At 45.3% G+C, this 19356-nt stretch overlaps 1 protein-coding gene across 2 annotated transcripts; it reads right to left on the reverse strand.

Moving 5' to 3' along the window:
- Positions 1 to 7877: 7877 nt before the first annotated feature.
- On the reverse strand, positions 7878 to 17554 carry MTRES1 (mitochondrial transcription rescue factor 1). Of its 2 annotated transcripts, none has more exons than XM_054023153.1 (4): positions 17384 to 17554; positions 14395 to 14842; positions 13444 to 13516; positions 7878 to 9378 (listed from the first exon to the last, which is right to left on the reverse strand). In XM_054023153.1, exons 2-4 carry the CDS (start codon positions 14832 to 14834, stop codon positions 9202 to 9204), a joined length of 690 nt encoding a protein of 229 aa, XP_053879128.1. In that variant the 5' UTR covers positions 14835 to 14842; positions 17384 to 17554; the 3' UTR covers positions 7878 to 9201. The 2 variants fall into 2 exon arrangements, with proteins under 2 accessions (XP_053879128.1, XP_053879127.1); XM_054023152.1 differs by lacking the exon at positions 17384 to 17554 and adding an exon at positions 17049 to 17271.
- Between the last annotated feature and the right edge of the window lie 1802 nt (positions 17555 to 19356).

Consider the following 19356-nt stretch of genomic DNA (forward strand, 5'->3'; position numbering starts at 1 on the left):
ACCAGTGGGGTACAAGAGTCTGGTAGAGGGCAAATATACTGGTCACTGGATGAGTAGTTTTCTGTTCCCTGAGTGACCAGAGCAGGCTGCACTAGAGTAATCAGGAACCTGCTAGAACCAGTTAAGGCAGGCAGGCTAATTAGGACACCTGGAGCCAATTAAGAAGAAGCTGCTAGAATCAATTAAGGCAGGCTAATCAGGGCACCTGGGTTTTAAAAGGAGCTCACTTCAGTTTGTGGTGTGAGTGTGAGGAGTTGGGAGCAAGATGTGCAAGGAGCTGAGAGGGTGAGGGTGTGGATGTGGGTGTGGGTGTGCTGCTGCTGGAGGACTGAGGAGCACAAGCGTTATCAGACACCAGGAGGAAGGTCCTGTGGTGAGAATAAGGAAGGTATTTGGAGGAGGCCATAGGGAAGTAGCCCAGGGAGTTGTAGCTGTCATGCAGCTGTTACAGGAGGCACTATGGACAGTGCAGTCCACAGGGCCCTGGGCTGGAACCCGGAGTACAGGGTGGGCCTGGGTTCCCCCCAAACCTCCCAATTGACCTGGACTGTGGGTTCTTCCAGAGGGGAAGGTCTCTGGGCTGTTCTCCAACCCACATGGTGAATCTCTGAGGCAAGAAAATCCACCAATAAGTGCAAGACCCACCAAGATAGAGGAGGAACTTTGTCACACTGGTGTCAGGAGTGGGATCTTGGGGTGCACAGCGTGGCGGAAGAAGGAGGGTGATTTTAAAAAAAAAAGTGTTTATTTTTTTTCACCACAATGGATGACTTAGTGCGGGCACTGATACAAGCTACGGCGGCCCAGCAGGAGGCAGTGCGGCTGCAGCAAGAGACTAATCGCCTGCTGATGGACCAGGCTGCTCAAGACCGAGCTATGCTGCGGGAACTGGTAAACCAGGTAAAGTCCCTTACAGAGCTGAATCGCGGCCATAATGGGACGCGGCTCATACGGGCCAGCCATTGGCTGCACAAAATGACACGGGAGGATGATATACAGGCATACCTTCTGGCCTTTGAGAGGAGAGCCCTACGGGAGGCCTGGCCTTGAGATCAGTGGTCTGGCATCTTTGCCCCATTCCTGTGTGGGGAGGCCCAGCAGGCCTACCATGATCTGCCTGAAGAGGCTGCGGCAGACTCCCCCAGCTGAAAGCAGAGATCCTGGCCAGATCTGGGGTAACGACAGCAGTGCGGGCCCAGCAGTATCACGGTTGGAGGTACCAAGAAGACAAAACCCCGCGGTCCCAATTGTATGACCTCATCCGTCTTGCACGAAAGTGGTTGCAAACAGAGTCCCGGAATCCGGAAGAGATACTAGCGGTTCTGGTCATCGACCGATACATGAGGGGACTACCACCAGACCTTCGTGCCTGGGTAAGCCAGAACGAACCCTCCTCCTATGACGAGGTTGTCGCCTTGGTAGAGAGGCGAAGGACAGTGAGGGAGCTGACCCGACCAGTTAAGGAAGAGGCACCCCGGGTTAAACTAGCAGCATCAAGCCCTAAAGTTCGGGTGACTGGGCCACCAGGAGGGCCCAGGTGGAAAAAGAGAGAGGCTGAAGGCCATCAGAGGCCACAAAGGGTTGGAGCACTGAGAGAGAAGAGGATCGTGATGTTAGACTGCCCAAACCAAGAGACCGGGGAATGCCTAGGGCTCCATACAGATGTTATGCCTGCGGGGAGTGGGAACACATAGCTTCACAGTGTCCCAATGCTGAGGAGCCTATGCAGTGTAACCTGGGGAACTGGGCAGATCCATGCTCCCTAATCCACCTTGGGGTTCTCACTAACCCCACATATGTATACCAGACCAGTGAAACTAAATGGGGTAGAGACCACGGCACTGGTTGATTCAGGGAGTGCGATCACGCTTATCTCAGGGAAGCTCGTGAAGCGTAGTCAGCTGCTGCAGGATAAACATACGGGGATAACATGTGTCCATGGGACAGTTAGTTACTACCCCACCGTCCCAGTAAAAATCGAGATCCAAGGGAACAATTCTGAGGTAGCAGCAGGTGTAGTCCCTAAACTCCCATACCTGGTGCTCATAGGGAGGGACTTCCCAGGGTTTGGAAACTTACTCCTAGTAGGGGGATTGGAGAAAGATGGGGACCCTAAAATTGGTGAGGCATCCACAGCAGACTGTCAACCCCCAATCTTCTCTGAAATATCCCCAGATTCGTTCTCCACTCCCAGACAGGGTAGAAAGACAAAAAGGGAAAGAAGGGCAGCTAAGGCCTTGGGAACCCAAATACTGACCCAAAGCCAGAGGGTTGCTCTTGTAGGTAGGCGGACTCGCGAAGCTGGAAAGGAGGCCACGCAGGAGGAAGAAGCACCTGAGTCTAACCCCCACCCTAATGCTCTGAACCAGTAGAGGCAACAGAGCCTGGGCCCCTAGATCTTGGGCAGATTAGCCCCGGGAGAGGAAATTTTGGACGGGACCAGGCAGAAGACCCAAGGTATGACAACATTAGGAAGGAGGTGACTGAAATAGATGGGGTCCCCGTGGAAGGGAAAACCCAGGGGCCAGGACCCTACTTCATAATGAAGAAGGATCTCTTATACCGGGTTGCACCAGTACAGGGGCAGAAGATCCTAGTACCTCAAAAACACCAGAACGCTGTATTAAGTCTTGCTCATAGTCATCTTTTTGGGGGGCATTTGGGGGTAGAGAAGACCCTGGCACGAGTCCTACGATGGTTCTTCTGGCCTGGAATACATGAAGAAGTGCGGAGGTACTGTGCCTCCTGCCCGGAGTGTCAGCTGCACAGTCCCCATCCCCACTTGAGGGCACCTTTAGTACCTCTTCCCATCATAGAGGTCCCCTTCAAGCCAATAGCCATGGACCTAGTGGGACCCCTGGAGAAGACGGCTCGGGGTCACCAATGTATACTTGTTGTTTTGGACTATGCTACTCGCTACCCAGAAGCCGTCCCCCTGCGGAACACGGCCTCTAAAACTATAGCTAAAGATCTGGTGGGGATCTTTGCCCGAATGGGGCTACCGAAGGAGATATTAACCGACCAAGGAACCGCATTTATGTCGAAGCTAATGAAGGACCTCTGTACGCTGCTCCATATACATACCCTGAGAACTTCAGTCTACCATCCGCAGACTGATGGGTTGGTAGAAAGGTTTAACCGAACCCTCAAGGCTATGATAAGGAAGGTGGTAAGTCGGGACGGGAAGGATTGCGACACCCTACTACCCTACCTTATGTTCACTGTCCGGGAGGTACCTCAGGCCTCAACTGGGTTTTCCCCCTTCGAGTTATTATACGGGTGTCACCCCCGTGGCATACTAGATATCGCCAAAGAGATCTGGGAAGAGGAACCCAATGAGGGGAGAAATATAATAGAGCATGTAATGCAGATGCGAGACTGGATAGTCCGGGTTACCCTTATTGTACGGGAACACTTGGAGAAGGCACAGGAGGCCCAGCGAACCCATTACAATCACCAGGCAAAAGTGCGACAGTTCCAACCAGGGGATCGGGTTATGGTGCGGCAGCCAGAACGCAGAAAACAAGAACAGATTTATCACGTTGACCTTCTGAAACCTTGGCATGCACAAGAGGCATGCACAACGGTCCAAAAAGACCTAACCCAGGAAAACAAGCCTTCCAAACAGGTGAGAGTGTCTCCCAATTTAACACCAGACCAGAAGAATGAGGTGTCTGAGATGATCTTCCGGAACCAAGATGTGTTCTTAACAAAACCGGGTCGAACAAGCGAGACATATCATCACGAACCCTTGGGCCAGAGTAACAATGAGGCCCTATCGGGTGCCAGTGGCAAAAAGGGAGGAAATAAAAGCAGAAGTAAAAAAAATGCTGGAGTTGGGGATCATCGAAGAATCCCACAGTCAGTGGTCCAGCCCAATCGTGCTGGTGCCCAAACCTGATGGCACCACAAGATTTTGCAACGACTATCGGCGACTAAATGAAATATCCCAGTTCGACGCGTACCCCATACCTCGCATAGATGAGCTAGTGGACTGTCTGGGTAATGCCCGGTACTTGACTACCCTAGACTTGACAAAGGGGTACTGGCAGATTCCCCTTGCAGAAGACTCAAAGGAAAAGACTGCGTTCTCTACACCAGAGGGTCTTTTTCAATATACTGTCCTCTCTTTTGGACTACATGGGGCTCCAGCTACCTTCCAGCGCCTCACGGACAAGCTATTACACCCGCATAACAGTTATGCTGCTGCCTACTTGGATGATGTGGTCATTCATACCCCAGACTGGGAAACCCACCTGGAGAAGGTGGAGGCAGTCCTCGATACCTTCAGGCAAGTTGGCCTTACAGCAAACACTGCCAAGTGTGCTGTAGGGTTTACAGAGGCCAAATATCTTGGCTACATTGTGGGAAAAGGTTTGGTAAAACCCCAAGTGAACAAGTTAGAGGCCATCCAAAATTGGCCCCGAGCAAGTCACAAGAAACAAGTCCGGGCGTTCCTAGGTGCGGTGGGGTATTACCAACGATTTATCCTCCACTTTGCCACAAGGGCAAGCCCCCTGACAGACCTATGCCACAAGGGCAAGCCCCCTGACAGACCTAAAGCCCGTGGACCTGATCTGGTGAGATGGTCTGACGCAGCAGAGGAAGCATTCACAGACTGCCCTCTGCAGTAACCCCGTACTGCTAGCCCCTGATTTCACCAAGGAGTTTATCCTGCAGATGGATGCATCGGAAGTAGGGTTGGGGGCCGTTCTATCACAGATGGTTGGGAAGGAGGAACACCCAATTCTATACCTCAGTCGGAAACTCCTTCCAAGGGAACAAAAATATGCAATGGTGGAGAGAGAATGCCTTGCTGTAAAATGGGCCATGGAAACATTGCGCTACTACCTGCTCGGGCACAGATTTGTCCTCGTGACCGACCATGCCCCTCTTCAATGGATGCAGCGGAACAAGGAGAAGAACACAAGGATGACCAGATGGTTCTTATCCCTCCAACCTTTCCAGTTCCATGTGCAACACAGAGCAGGGAGCCGTCACGGCAACGCCGATGGCTTGTCACATGTGCACTGTCTGGCGTCCCAAGCTGCCCAACCCCTTGGCGTTGAGGAGGGGGGAGGGATATATGACAGACCCAGACCAGTGGGGTACAGGAGTCTGGTAGAGGGCAAATATACTGGTCACTGGATGAGTAGTTTTCTGGTCCCTGAGTGACCAGGGCAGGGGCTGCACTAGAGAAATCAGGAACCTGCTAGAACCAGTTAAGGCAGGCAGGCTAAATTAGGACACCTGGAGCCAATTAAGAAGAAGCTGCTAGAATCAATTAAGGCAGACTAATCAGGGCACCTGGGTTTTAAAAGGAGCTCACTTCAGTTTGTGGTGCAAGTGTGAGGAGCTGGGAGCAAGAGGTGCAAGGAGCTGAGGGTGTGCTGCTGGAGGACGGAGGAGCACAAGCGTTATCAGACAACAGGAGGAAGGTCCTGAGAATAAGGAAGGTGTTTGGAGGAGGCCATGGGGAACTAGCCCAGGGAGTTGTAGCTGTCATGCGGCTGTTACAGGAGGCACTATAGACAGCTGCAGTCCACAGGGCCCTGGGCTGGAACCCGGAGTAGAGGGTGGGCCCGGGTTCCCCCCAAACCTCCCAATTGACCTGGACTGTGGGTTCTTCCAGAGGGGAAGGTCTCTGGGCTGTTCCCCAACCCCCATGGTGAATATCTGAGGCAAGAAAACCTGCCAATAAGCACAGGACCCACCAAGATAGAGGAGGAACTTTGTCACAGCGTTAACAGCTTTTAAGCCAAGATTTTCAAAATTATTGATTCTAACTACTACACAATTTGACACCTTAATAGAGGCCTGATTTCCAAAGGGTGGGTGCTCTGCACTTTCTGAAAAATCAGCCCCCCCCCCCCATATTACTGGGGGGATACATTATTGGCCTGTCTCTTATCTGTCAGTCAGTCAGTCATACTCAATGCTCATTGGTTATGTGAAGTAGTTTTGACAGCAAATTCTTCCATGTCACAAGTTCTTTGAAAGATCCAGGCATCTCATTTGTTGTTTTTTATCTTGGATATTTAATTAATTATTGTTTGTGTATCAGGCACACATCTGCCTTCCATGTTTGGTTGCTTGTGAGTGGAGTTTGCACACTTAGGCCTTGTCTACACTACAGAGTTTGTTGATGCAAGTTATGCTGACATACAGCCACCACTGTAATTACTCCGCTGTTGCGTGTCCCCATTATTCTCCTTGTGTCAGTGGAGCACATCCACAATAGCAGCTCTTGCATCGACAGAGAGCAGTGCACAGTGGGTAGCTATCCTACTGTGCAACTGGCTGTAGGGTGCTTTGAGATGGGTTTGCAATGCCTCATGAGGGCAGGTACAGCATCACATGATGGTTTCTCAATTCCATTCCATGTGCATCCTACTAGATTTCAACTGCCATGCTAACCTGCAATCCAGCCATCTGTCAGAAAGCTTGGATCCTGCACTGCTCTTCAGTATTGTGCTGTGCGTTATGAACACAAGACTATAAGAGGAGCCCAAGGGGAGGGGGGCTACGTGGCTGGGTGATGCCTTGAAGGAGCATAGGAACACTGCACCACAGTAATGTGTATTGCTGTAGTGTGCTGAGCCTGGCATTGTATGTGCCATGCTATGAACCTTGCAATGATTGCTGTGTGTGCCAGAAAAGTGAAGTGCTTTACAGTGTGTTAAAAGTGTCACTCGCGATAACATGATCAGACTTTGCTGAACACTAACAAGAAGTCCACACAAGTATGTGTGTGTGAGAGAGAGAGAGAGCGCGCAAGCGCCAGCTTGTGTTTTGGGAGAGTATGTGAGAGGGACTGTGTGCGCGTTGGGAGAGAGAGTGCATCAGCATGCTGTCTCTAAGTTCAGACAGCAGCCAGAAACAACCAATCCTGAGGCAGAAGCTGTTGTACAAACAGCTGGTGTCCACCCCTGTTCCCCAGCTCAGCAGAGACTAGTACATGGGCAGGGAAAATCCTGGATGACATCAGCTCCTGGCTCAGCATGAGTCTCCCCTTTCTCCCTAGTAGCAGCCCGCACTGCCTGCCACTGCAGACCTAGTGCTGGGGAGAGCAAGATTCCATGATTCCCTCCCAAGTTCTCCCACAGCCTTCTCTCCCCACAGACCCAGGAGATCCACCCCCGCCCTTGTAGTCTAAGCAGGAGTGCGTTTGCTGCCAGGAACTGGCTTGCTCAGGGGAGGGGCGCATGCTTCTGTGGCTGGATGCAGGGCAGCAGAGTTCAAAACAGCGAGCAGAGCAGTCATGGTGGGCAACATGAGAGACCTCCTCAAGGCCAGTTACAGCGATGTAACAAACACAGCATCTACACTGACACTTTTGTCGATCTAACTTTGCCACAAGCAGCTCTACGCCTCTCGTCAAGGTGGTTTTCTTTTGTCTGCCAAGCAGGCGAGTTGTCAGTGGGAGGAGCATTGTAGTGTGTACACCTTCACTGCTTTGCCCACAAAAGCTGCCTTTTGCCAACAAAACTGTAGTGTAGACAAGGCCTTAGAGCAGGTCCCTCCAACTGCTTTTAATACAGACATCAAGTGCTTCCTTATATTTCTGCAGCTTGGAGTCTTTAGAATCTGGTGGGAGAAGTTTCTGGGCCTCTCAGTCATTTAAGAGCAAATTCTCAAAGTTGTTCAGGCACCTCAAAATGCAGGGAGGCCCCTGGTGGGATTTAAAAAAAATTGTTCAATTGGATTAGGCACCCTGGCTTCTAGTGGGATTTTCAGACGCACCTGTGTGCATCTTTAAGCACCACAATACCTTTAAATATCTGGCTCCTATTCACTTCTAAACAGTGCTGCATTATCTCATTTATCCTACCTCCTTTCCCATTTCTACTAAGTAACACCAAACTCAGAGAAACTGCTGAAAATACTATGCCAGTGTGGCTCTACAGTTTATTGAAAGAAAAGGGGGGAAAATAACAAGGTTATTGTGTAATTATATATTACGTCAGATTACTTCCTTTTAGAAAAAGATATGATAAATTACTCTAGTTCGTACACTATGTTTTTTCAGCGATGCTACTGCCATCCAGTGCACTCTCACTCTTGTGTTAACGAAGAATTTGAATCTGGAGGGCCAGATCCTGCAGTCTTTACACCATTGACAAAGGAATGAGATTTGCCCCAACCTTTAAGATAAGAAAACTTCCTTTTTAATTGTTTTTTTCACTTAAGATACGAAATACAAGACTATTCTCAGAATAGCGACAGTGTGCCTGTGATTATGTACAACTGTCATTAAATGAAGCATTTCTCACTAAGTGTTTGTGCTAAGAAAGAAAGATGGACATGAGATTTTCAGCAAATTTTTTTCCTTTTTATTATCATCCTTGTACAGGTCTTGGAAGAACGCTGTACAACTAACTCCCAGTTTAAGCATTAAGTACTCTTTAGTTAATATTCAATTAATTGAGGGCATGAGGCTGAAATCTTCCACTCCTGTTTTGCACAGTTACTATACAATATAAAGTGATAATAGTGTAAGCTCCCTCTTTCTGATCTTCCAATGTGCCTCAGTCGTGACGTGAGTGTCTCCTCAGACATTCCCCAGTTAATTCCTGGTCACTCTAAAATAGCCAAACTGGCCAGTAGTAATATGGACATGACCGCTACCACATTTCACAGAGGCAACTGACAAGAATCAGATGGTAGTAACTCTGTCACTATCAATTGAATCAGATTAAAATCAGTGACCATAGGAAGGAAAAAGCTATTAAGTCATCCTGTCTCCCTCCTTTGGGTTTTTAGATTTGAGAGAGGTTCATTGTCCTAGAGTGACACCGCTGAGGTACAAGGTTAGAAAATTAAAGTCCCACAGCCAGAAACATTCTTCCACTTGTTATGAGACCAGCCTTAGTTTCAACAGAGTCATTTTGATTAACAAAATCAGAGACAACTGTCAAGTAATTGAGATCTATCTAGCCTTTACCCAACCATTATATATCTTCTTTAGGAAAATTGTCTGGAAATAAAGCTTTTTCCAATTTACCATGAAACAAAAATGAATAGAACAGAGTAAACTGACAGACTATCACAAGATATGAATGGTGCATATGGCAAGGAGATAACATTCTATCACAAGCCCTTAAAAAGGGTGCAAGAATTTTATTTCCTCAAAATTCATATTTAGCAACAAATGAAATGGTTTTCCACAAGAAGTCTCATGCTGCCATATGCAAATCCTTGTCACTTAAATACATCCTGCTTGGGCACTTTTAAACTTTTCCAGCGCCGCAAAACCACTTTGTATTTTTCACTTTCAGTCTTTTCTGATGCTTTTTTTAAGACAACTCGCATAACTACAGCAGTTTCTGTTTCTTTATCCTCCCCTACTATGAGATCCAGTGTGTCACCAACTTTCACCTGAAAATAGAGGCAGAGAGAGATAATTAACATTCTTTTGAGGAAAATAACCCTTAATTTGTGTGTAATTTAATTGTCCTCCTCTTTCCACACTGAGTATTCTTATCTTCTAGGGAAGTTGTTAGAATGGCTGTATAAGCCGTATAGTACCCATGTTCCTCTAATGCAGGCCTGCAAGTGAGTGATGAGGAGTGAATCCCTGTGAACCTCTCCACCACGGCTCCACCCTGGCAGTGTTATTTCCATCTAATTGTTTTTGTTTTTTAATTTTTATGTATTGTAAATGCAACTGAAGGCTAGTCCAACTTCTTATTACCACCTTCAAAATTCAGCCCCTAATTCCATCTCTTCTCCCACGTAGGCCTTTGTAGTCCCCAATTCTGTAAGCCTCCTTGCTCTCTTTATGTCCTCATTCCACTCTTACCCTATACTTGGATCAACCCTCAAGCTTCTATTTAAATGCAACTTCTCTCTCTGCCGACTCTCCCTCCTTCAAAATCCACTACTTTCAGTTAGCCTTCCAAAGCTACACCCAGCCTCCAATCTTCTGTGCCTACTCCCACACCCCCAAAAATATACAGCAGCTAGTGTGAATGTTGCATAACATAATCTCATGACTTCAAACAACGTAACCATAATCTTTCCTTATACCAGCCCATGACTGCTGTTGCTTCTCCACTTCTCTGTCATGTCTAACCAACACGATAGGCTTCTAGGAGCAAAGACTTGTCTTATTTGAGTAAAGCACTATAGGTATGCTTACGGTTCAGTAAATAACCAAGAAGCAGTACCATTGCCATATTAAAGAGAAACAGAGCCCCAACAGTTTTTTGCATTTTTTTATATGCCAGCCTCTAGTAGGCTACCACTACGGGACAACTCCCATCATGCAAATGAAAGCCTAGATTTTGTTTTTAATGTAGTGAATTTGGGGAGGATTACACATGTATGAGAAAATGATAATGTGAAATTAAGTGAAGCCTAAGAATACCACTGTTAGGGGTACATTGTTTCTCCATTTTACAGATGGCGAAAAATGAGCCAGAGAGGTAAGCAGAATCATAAAGAACTATCTTAACTTCAACCAGTGATCTTATGGGTCTGATAATAAGCCCCCCCAGAATCAATGTTAGCAGACATGGTCTTATATTCTAGGTAACTTAATAATGAAGTATTAATCCAAATTCCTATTTGACTTCAAGCAGAAGAACCAGTAAACCTTAACAAAGACAAGTGTTACTGGAAGATGACTTCTTCACATTACACTTGGTGGTTCCAGCATTTTTTACATCCAACACTTTTTACAGTGTATGATAACTACCTTGACTTGTTGGGAAGTACATTAACTAAACGTAGTACATTTTGTGTTGGAACCATAGATCTTTATTTTTCAACTCTTATATTACTGGAAATGGAATGGTTACCAGGTTGTTCAGCTGCAGTCAGACATCCCCTTCCAACTAAAAGCAAGTCTAAATTTTGCAGAGACCTAAAACTTGTGAGAACCAGAGGGGAGAAAGTTTACAGTTTTAGAAGCCCCTACCTGCTTATAGGCTGCTAAGCATGCAAGGACAAATTTGGAACTCTTCACTCAGGCAAGCTTCCCATTGACTTCTATAGAGAGCTTGCCTAAGGAAGGGACCGTAAGGTTTGGTCCTTGGTATGTGGTTTCTAATCTGATATTAAAGGTTAGATAGTTTATTATTCTAATGTCACTTGAATAACCAAATATAAAAACTTAATTAGAGGAAAACTACAAAATGACTGATTAAGTATTAATTTATTAAAAGTGTAAGAACTGAATGTTAATAGAAAAAACCCTAGCAGTCCAACAGACAGCAGGCACTTCAGAAAGGTAATTTTGTCTAATGTAACTAAAGTATATATGCGAAGCACCATAGGCTTGCATTGAAGTACATGAATATTATACCTGCTTCATTCTTAGTTACACGTCTGTTCTATAGACAATTTTTAAAAAAATATTTTTGCATGCAAAAATCTCTGCAGAAGGATTCTGATACGAATTGCATATTAGCATTTTTGCTTTGCAAGATGACTGATTTCAAGCAGAGTCTGTGTACTCAGATTAGAACACCAAACTCTTGATAATAGTCACAAACAAAAAATGTAGTTTAATATTAAAGTTGCTCTCATCAGTAAAATTAAACCATGAAAAAAGGAAATAAAAAGTTAGGGATTAAAAGGTTGCAAAGTCAAGCACTCTCGAGTCAGGAAATGCCAGAATGAACGTGTATGATAATATAGGATTTAATTACATGCAGAAGTGACTACCTGTGAAAACTTTGATGTAAACGTTTTGCCCAGTGTCACATAAGAACTTGGTCACAGAGGCAGGGACTAAGGCCAGTCTACACCTAAAACTTAAGTCAACCTAACTACATCACTCAAGTCTGTGAAAAATGTTACATCTGCATGGCAGGTAGGTTGAACTAACCACCACTATAGAATCAGCTAAATTCATGAAAGAATTCTTCCATTGACCTAGCTACTGCTTCTCAGAGAAGTGGATTACCTACATCAACAGAAGGAAAACCTCCTTCCTCAATACAGGAAGTATACGCTACAGCTGCATCACTATAGCTATGCTATTGTAGCCACTATAGTGTGGACATACCCTGAGCCTCAAGGGTGGTAGTCAACTACCCTAACCACAAGATCATGCTTTCTCTTCCTGCAGTCCCCTGCCTTATTCACTACAACCTCCCAACTTCTGCAACAAATGAGACAGAGCTCCTACAGTCAGAAGACTCCTTCACTGCACAAACCCAATTCATCCCCAGAGCAAACCAGGCATGCTTATAAAAAACAGTGAGACACTGAAGTACAGACCCTGTACAACAGAAAACTCTGACGCAACCTTAACTATAGTCTTTGTACTGCAAGATCATAATATCAAGTCCGCAGAAACTACAAATGAAGTGTTGCAAGCGAGAAAAAAGTTGTGATGTTTCTGTTGATGACTTATACAGACAAAAAGTATCAAAAAAGCAAGACACAGGCTATAGGAGATATGAGGGTTTGCCATAAAGATGCCATCTTTATAACGCTACCATTATGTGATGGATACTTTCCAGGTATTCAAAATGCATTAGTCTCTGCACCAAATAGTTCATACTGTAAGGACAGAAAGACAACTAGACAAAGGTTAAGGAAAGGAAAGGGAGCAACCAAAAAAGAAAGATTCACTACAGGTAGTGAGGCAGAAGTGGATTTTTAAGGACTTCAAAACAGAGAGGGCACAGTTGCCACAAATAAGAACATTCAGAGATTGGAGCGTATAAAGAATGATATCCTGAAAGAGAATTTGAACAGGAACAATTTCTTTAACTGATGACTGGTGCTTCCTGATAAGAAAGCAGATAGGAGTTATTTAATACTGGGGGAAAGCGTCAGTGAACCTCTTAAGAAGGGATGTAGTATGAGTAGGAAGTAATGATAAATATATGGATTTCTCCTACTTACTTTCCTGTAACAATATTTTTTTAAATAATCTTTTTCTATAAGTAGCTACACTAACCCATGCAACCTTAATAGTGGATAGGCTGCAGGGATTAAAAAACAAAACAAAGTAAAAATTTGTGGGGGTTAATTAAGAATCAATAAGCCTAGTAAATGCAGCTACAAGTGCCCTCCTCCCCCATATCTCTGGCAAAGTCTTCTGGGGGTACAATTCTTCTAAAGGCAGAAAATTCCTTTCAGGAAGGGGAAAAGAATCAACTGTACTCCTCAGCTTATAGAACTACTTCTATCAAGATGGAGTAGACATACAGTAACTTGTTTTGATTCATCCATCCCCCAGTTAAACTAGATATACTTAGAAACTTCATGAAACCTGGATATTTTGTCTCCTTTCATAAATCCCCATTTTTTACATAATGTTATCTTTTAACCACAGGTATAGCAGCTCACATGTTACATGCAGGATAACTCATTGTTTTATAGCCTCTTACAATGCCTGCATGAGTGCTATCAGAATAGGAGGGAAGAGAAAATGTCAGTCTTAGTTATGATCTTGTATTATATTAATTTTTTTTAAAGCCTTACAGTTCTGCTTTTCTTCCACAATTTTTCTCCATTCAGCCTGAGTTCACCATTATAGAATGCATCTTCCACTTTGCTAAAATAAAAAAAATAAAAAGTTTGCTTTATAGGTCTGCATTTACAGTGCACAGTAAACAAGTGCAATTGTTTCCTAACAGGCAAAAACGCAGTTCACCTGCAAAGTGTAGTTCAGAAAGAGAATTTGTGCATAAAAGCATACATATATTTCTGTGAGGGTTATTTAAAGATTGACTTAGGCTGGAAATGAAGTATATATTTCATAAATGCTGAATAAAAAAATAATTTATAACTGTTCTGTACCACAGGTAGAAGGGTAGTTTAAGAGTGTTTAAACAGATGATACCCCTTTTTGTATGCCACCAATCCTTTTAAACTTAAGAATGCTGTCTTTGGATATCAGCTTCAAGTCATACTAATGTATTGTAACTAATAGGCTTCTTAAATACTCTGTAGGTTGCATAGGTTATACATTGTGATGGACTTGTTAATAAGGTTTATGTATATCTGATGGAGGTAGGTGTGGCAGGTTTATATTTACTGTAGAACTGGGTTAGACTCTTCCTTCTAGTCAATCTAGGGTATTTTTTTAAATCCTTACACCGACTAGCAGAAGCTTTTCTATTCTTAAGCGCTTTCTTTTGAAGTCAACAATTAAAAGCATAAATGCTAGAGATTGATTAAAATTATCACTGTCTCTTTAAGTAGTCTTAGTATTGAAGATAGTGATAAGTAGCAGAATTCTGGAAAAGAACAGATTCCAAGAGATAAAGTAACAATATACCTCCAAAGACAAATATGGACTTCTGATTAAGTTAAAAAAAATTCTTCTTCACTAAGTTACTGCAGCAAGAAAAAGGACATCAAAAGAACATTTAACTATTTACTATATGACAATTTCTTTATCAGTAAGCTATATACATCTTTGATACTTACTTTCTTGCAATATCTAGACCACATTTTATTATTATATCATAACGAAAAGACTGGACTACTTTGGCAAGATCCTTGTAACCTTTCACTATATTGGGGTCATTTTCAAATTCATCTTCTGAATCACTTCTCTCTTCTTCATCCTCCTCCTCCTCATCTTCCTCCTCCTCTTGCAGGGTTTGTTTTTTCTTTCTAGAACTTTTGTCACTTTTAAGTCGTACACAAGGTACTGAAATACATTGTGAAGGCAGTCTTAAAAATACATCATGTTTCACAGGAGAAATGCTGAAGTGTTTTCTGTAGTTTATTATACTGGATTGGTGGCTAGAGTATATACATCTCCTCCAGGACATGCAGAGTTTATTAGAGGGGAATTTCTCCCAGACTCCAAGCCAGACATTTAGTTTTCTAAAGGCGGTGACGGGCAGACTGAAACCAGTCATAGCATACCCTGAAATAAAGAGACAGATTCAATTTTATTTGGTACTCTTTGCATTTTTTTTCAGCATTGAAGAAATTGGTCAGCAAACAGCATATTTATAGTAGTGACTACTAAAATCAGCACCTTTTTTCCTTTCTGTAATAATGATATAGTTCCTTTTGAAACCATAAGGATTTTTGTATCTTTCTGTGAAATGTTCTGTCTTCTCATATAGCAGGGTAGGTAAATTGCCTATTCATAATCTGCATTTTTCATATATGTAACTCTTTTTTTACAATTTGTTAAACTACTAACTTTCTTATGGTTTCTTCCTTCCATTACTCAAATACAATATTTTTAAGGTCATAGTTAACTTCCAGCCCACGCTATTTACCAAGAGCAGAGAGATGTCAGTGGCTATGTTTATTAGGGATAGTTCTTGACAGAAGTGACTTGCCCAATACCAGAGATAGAAGTAAAACCAGGAATAAAAGTCAGGAGTTCCTGAATTCACCTTGTACTCAGACTGCAGAGCCAGGGATGAGAAAATGCTGCTTCTCCTAACCAGACCTTAACAACAAGGAGTCTGGTGGCACCTTAAAGACTAACAGATTTATTTGGACATAAGCTTTCGTGGGTAAAAACCTCACTTCTTCAGCATCTGAAGAAGTGAGTTTTTTACCCACGAAAGCTTATGCCAAATAAATCTGTTAGTCTTTAAGGTGCCATCAGACTCCTTGTTGTTTTTGTAGATACAGACTAACACGGCTACCCCCTGATACTTGTAACCAGACCTTAATGTCACTGAAGCATTTTCAAGAGAAATGCTCTTTCCTGCTGCAAGACATCTATCCATCCTTCACTAGAAGAGTAGTCACTAGCAAGAACAATCCCTTTTGTAGAAGATTCCCTGAAAATCATTCCAAGAATATAGTTTCCAAACAGGAGAAAAAATAGTAGTTACCTTTTGATAGTCTTAGGGAAAAATGGATTTATGATCTTAAGTAAGGATGAAAAACAGTGTTATAACTCTACATCTCCACATGTTTGCATTAATCTTTTAGACTGAAATTTCCATGTTTTGTTTTCTATCCCAAAATGAATTTTTGGAAAGTTTGAACAAAATTATTTTACCTGTTTCAGGGTTGTCAGTGAGTGAAGGGGAAAAAACCCACTTTCAATGTCTTTGTAAATTTGTTTTTGTAAATGCAGACACAGAATACAACAACAGCTGAAGTGTGAAATTTGGCATAGCCATAGTCCTTGTTAGGACTAATAATTTAGGGCATAGTGTAAGCTGAGGGATGAAAACATTATTTACTATAGCACCTGAGGGCCCTAATTCATGAACCCAGACCCCATTCTATGAGGTGCCACAAGCCTTTGCTTGCCTTGGGAACAACTTTCTACAATGTTTATGAAGTCCTGAAAAAAATCCCTAACATGTTTAACAGCCTCTGATATTTTAATAGAACCTAATGAAGCCCTGCCCACTCTGTCACAGGACCACTGCTAGGGCCATTTATATGAAAGAGTCTCAACCCTCACATTTATGAGACTGACCCTCTTTCACATACATGGCCCTAGCAGTGGTCCTGTGACAGAGTGGGCAGGGCTTCATTAGGTTCTATTAAAATATCAGAGGCTGTTAAACATGTTAGGGATTTTTTTCAGGACTTCATAAACATTGTAGAAAGTTGTTCCCAAGGCAAGCAAAGGCTCCCTCACATTTTTGTAAGTGTGAGTTTCTTAAACATCGGGGTTATCACACCATGTACTTGCCATATGTTCTTCCACATTAGTGGGGGAGAGGGGGGAGCCCCCAAATGTATGCAACTTGTACCAAGAGAAGTGTTGTGAGAGCATTCCAAAATCCCAGTCAGGATCAAGGCCACACTGTGCTAAATGCAGTGTGTGTGTGTGTTTATTTATTTATTTGATTCTGATCCTGGACTGCAACTGCTAAGGGGCCATGGCTGGAGATGGGGAAGAGATTCCTTTCTTGTCTTGAAGCAGACAGACTCGCTCTCCCTATCATGCTCCAGGGTCTGATTTCAATCCCCACCAACAACTGGTCAGGACTAACCTTCTGGAACACACTTACCCGCTGCAACGCCCCCCCCCCCCGGCTGCAGTTTGGTTCCCACTGAGCTTTTTCTTCTAACCATCCCGCCCATGCACCCGGTCCCCTGCCAGGAAAGCGAGGTGCCCAAACCAGACTGTCACCCACCCGCACCTCTTCCCGCGTTTAGCTCCGTGCCCGCAGCGGGACCAGGCCGCGGGGGCCGGGCCTTGCTCGGTCCCAGCAGCAGCGCCGCTTCGGAGCTAGGGAAACGCCCGTGTCTGCCTGGGCTGGGCAGGGCCCAGCGCCCCGGCCCCACCGACTGTGACCGCGGGGCCACGGGCTCGCTCTGCCGCCGGCCTGAGGGAGCCCAGCCGGGCCGGCCCCGCGGCAGCCGGAGAGCCAAGCTCCGCTCGGGCCGCGCTCCCTGCAGGCCCCGGCAGCTGCGCCGCAGGGCACGTCCCCGGGGAGCCGGGCCCCAGCCGGAGCCCGGGAGGGGCCGCTGTTACCTGTGTCCGCCGGACGCTGCGGCCCGGCCCCTTCCCAATCCCGCCGCCGAGGCGCTGCGCGGAGAGCGGGGCGGAGTCGCCGGCCGGGGCCCGCTGCTGGGGGCTGGCGCCGGGGAACTCGCTGCTCCCTCCAGGCCCAACCTCCTTCGGCGTGTGCGGGGCCGGGCCGCGTCCGCCGGGCTCAGCTCCCAGCAGGCAGTGGGGGAGGGCCCTGCTTCGCTATAGGGCCCCCGGGGAGCAGAGACCTGCTGGCTGGCAAGCGGGCATCTGCAAACGATGGGTTTCTAGGGGCCTCCCCGCTCACTAGGGCAACCAGACAGCAAGTGTGAAAAATCGGGGGGGGGGGGGGTAATAGGAGCCTATATAAGAAAAAGCCCCAAATATCAGGATATCTGGTCACCCTACCACCCAACTGGAAGCACCTTAAAGGGGCCGGGCTTTCCGTGGGGGAGTGTCACTCAGGTCCCTTTCCCGTGTCTCAGGCTGGGCACCCACAAGTTGAGGCAGCCTGTGGGGAGGGAGGGGACAGGTATTCCCGCCAGCTGCTGGGGCTGCTATTATTCCTAGATGCCCTTTGGCTCCTTTTTCTCCCGTGTGTAAAGACAGAGCTGACTAGGCTCAGGGGAGAGGCCTTGTCTCTTTTCAGGGTTCGCTAGAGCGGAAATCACAAACTAGTCTAAGGGCTGAGCCTTGGATGTGGTGTGAAAGCCAACACAGAAAAGGCAACGGTCGTGAACCTGCCCTTGACCCAGCAAAATCACTAGAACTGTAATCACTAAGCGCTGGTCTGTGCTGCAACTTTGTCAGTATAACTATGTCACTCAGGGATGGGGAAAATCCACATCCCTGAGCAATATAGTTATATTGACCTAACCTCTGGTGTAGACAGCGCTATGTGATGGGAGGGCCTCTCCCGTCAACATAGCTGTCACCTCAGGGCTGGTCTACACTACTGCTTACGTCAATGTAACTTACATCTCTTAGGGGTGTGAAAGAGACACCCCCCCCCCCAAGTGATGCAAGTTACAGTGACCTAAGTGCTGTTTACACCAGCACTATCAGACACTCTCCCACTGACAAAGCTTCCATCTCTTGCAGAGGCGGAGTAATTATGCCAACTGGAGAGCGCATCTTCACCAGATGCACTACAGTGGCGCAGCTGCACCAATGTAGCGCCATGGTGTAGACTTGGCCTTAGGGACGAGGTGCACCCATACTGATGGGAGAAGCTCTCCTGTCAGCGTAGGTGGCATCTTCACTAAACACTACAACTGTGCAGCTGCTCTGGTGCAGCACTGTCGGTGAAGACAAGCCCTAAGACGGGCAGTGGAACCTCAGAACACGGCATTGCAGCTAAAGGCAGCACAGTGGGTGAAGCATATGCATGGAAAAGTTAGATTTTTATTGGTAAACATCATTTTCACACACACCCTCACAAACTGATGGAAAATATTTTTATTGATAATCAAAAATGTACAGATGGGCAAAGAGGACCCTATTAGAGTTTGATTTAAGGATATTTATGTCATAGTTTGCCATGATGATGTCACTCTGCGTTAACAGTTATAAAGCTTTACCTTTTGAATCTCATCATCTACTGTTATTATATAATTATTGTCTGACTCACCATTGTCTAAGCCTCCCATAATTTCCTGCAACTGTGAAAAACTATAAACATAAAAATAATATAATATTTAAAATCACAATTTTGCATAGCTGGGGACATTTAAATTGATAGTATTTCAAAAAATTCAGTAGAGTGGGCAGCAGAAGCAGTAACAGCGGTCTCACTCACCCACCCTCACACACCCAAGTGTACTCTTTGGATTCTGGGACTTCACTGATCTCAGACAACATACCATGAGTGGGATGCAGCAGAGGAAAAAGGAGAGTGGCATGTTAAAGGGAAGTAATTAGACTTTAAAATATCAGGGTTGGAAGGGGCCTCAGAAGATCATCCAACCCCCTGCTCA

The sequence above is a fragment of the Malaclemys terrapin genome, chromosome 3 (assembly GCF_027887155.1).
Source record: "Malaclemys terrapin pileata isolate rMalTer1 chromosome 3, rMalTer1.hap1, whole genome shotgun sequence".
Lineage (NCBI taxonomy): Eukaryota > Metazoa > Chordata > Testudines > Emydidae > Malaclemys > Malaclemys terrapin.

Bases quoted from the DNA above. Each gene is read 5' to 3' on its own strand.
- MTRES1 (XM_054023153.1), bottom strand. From the start codon at position 14,834: ATGACTGGTTTCAGTCTGCCCGTCACCGCCTTTAGAAAACTAAATGTC. The intron at 13,517-14,394 runs GTAAGTATCAAA...TTTTTATTTTAG, and splicing joins GGTCTAGATATTGCAAGAAA to CAAAGTGGAAGATGCATTCT. The intron at 9,379-13,443 runs GTAAGGCTTTAA...CTCTATTTTCAG, and splicing joins TGTGGAAGAAAAGCAGAACT to GTGAAAGTTGGTGACACACT.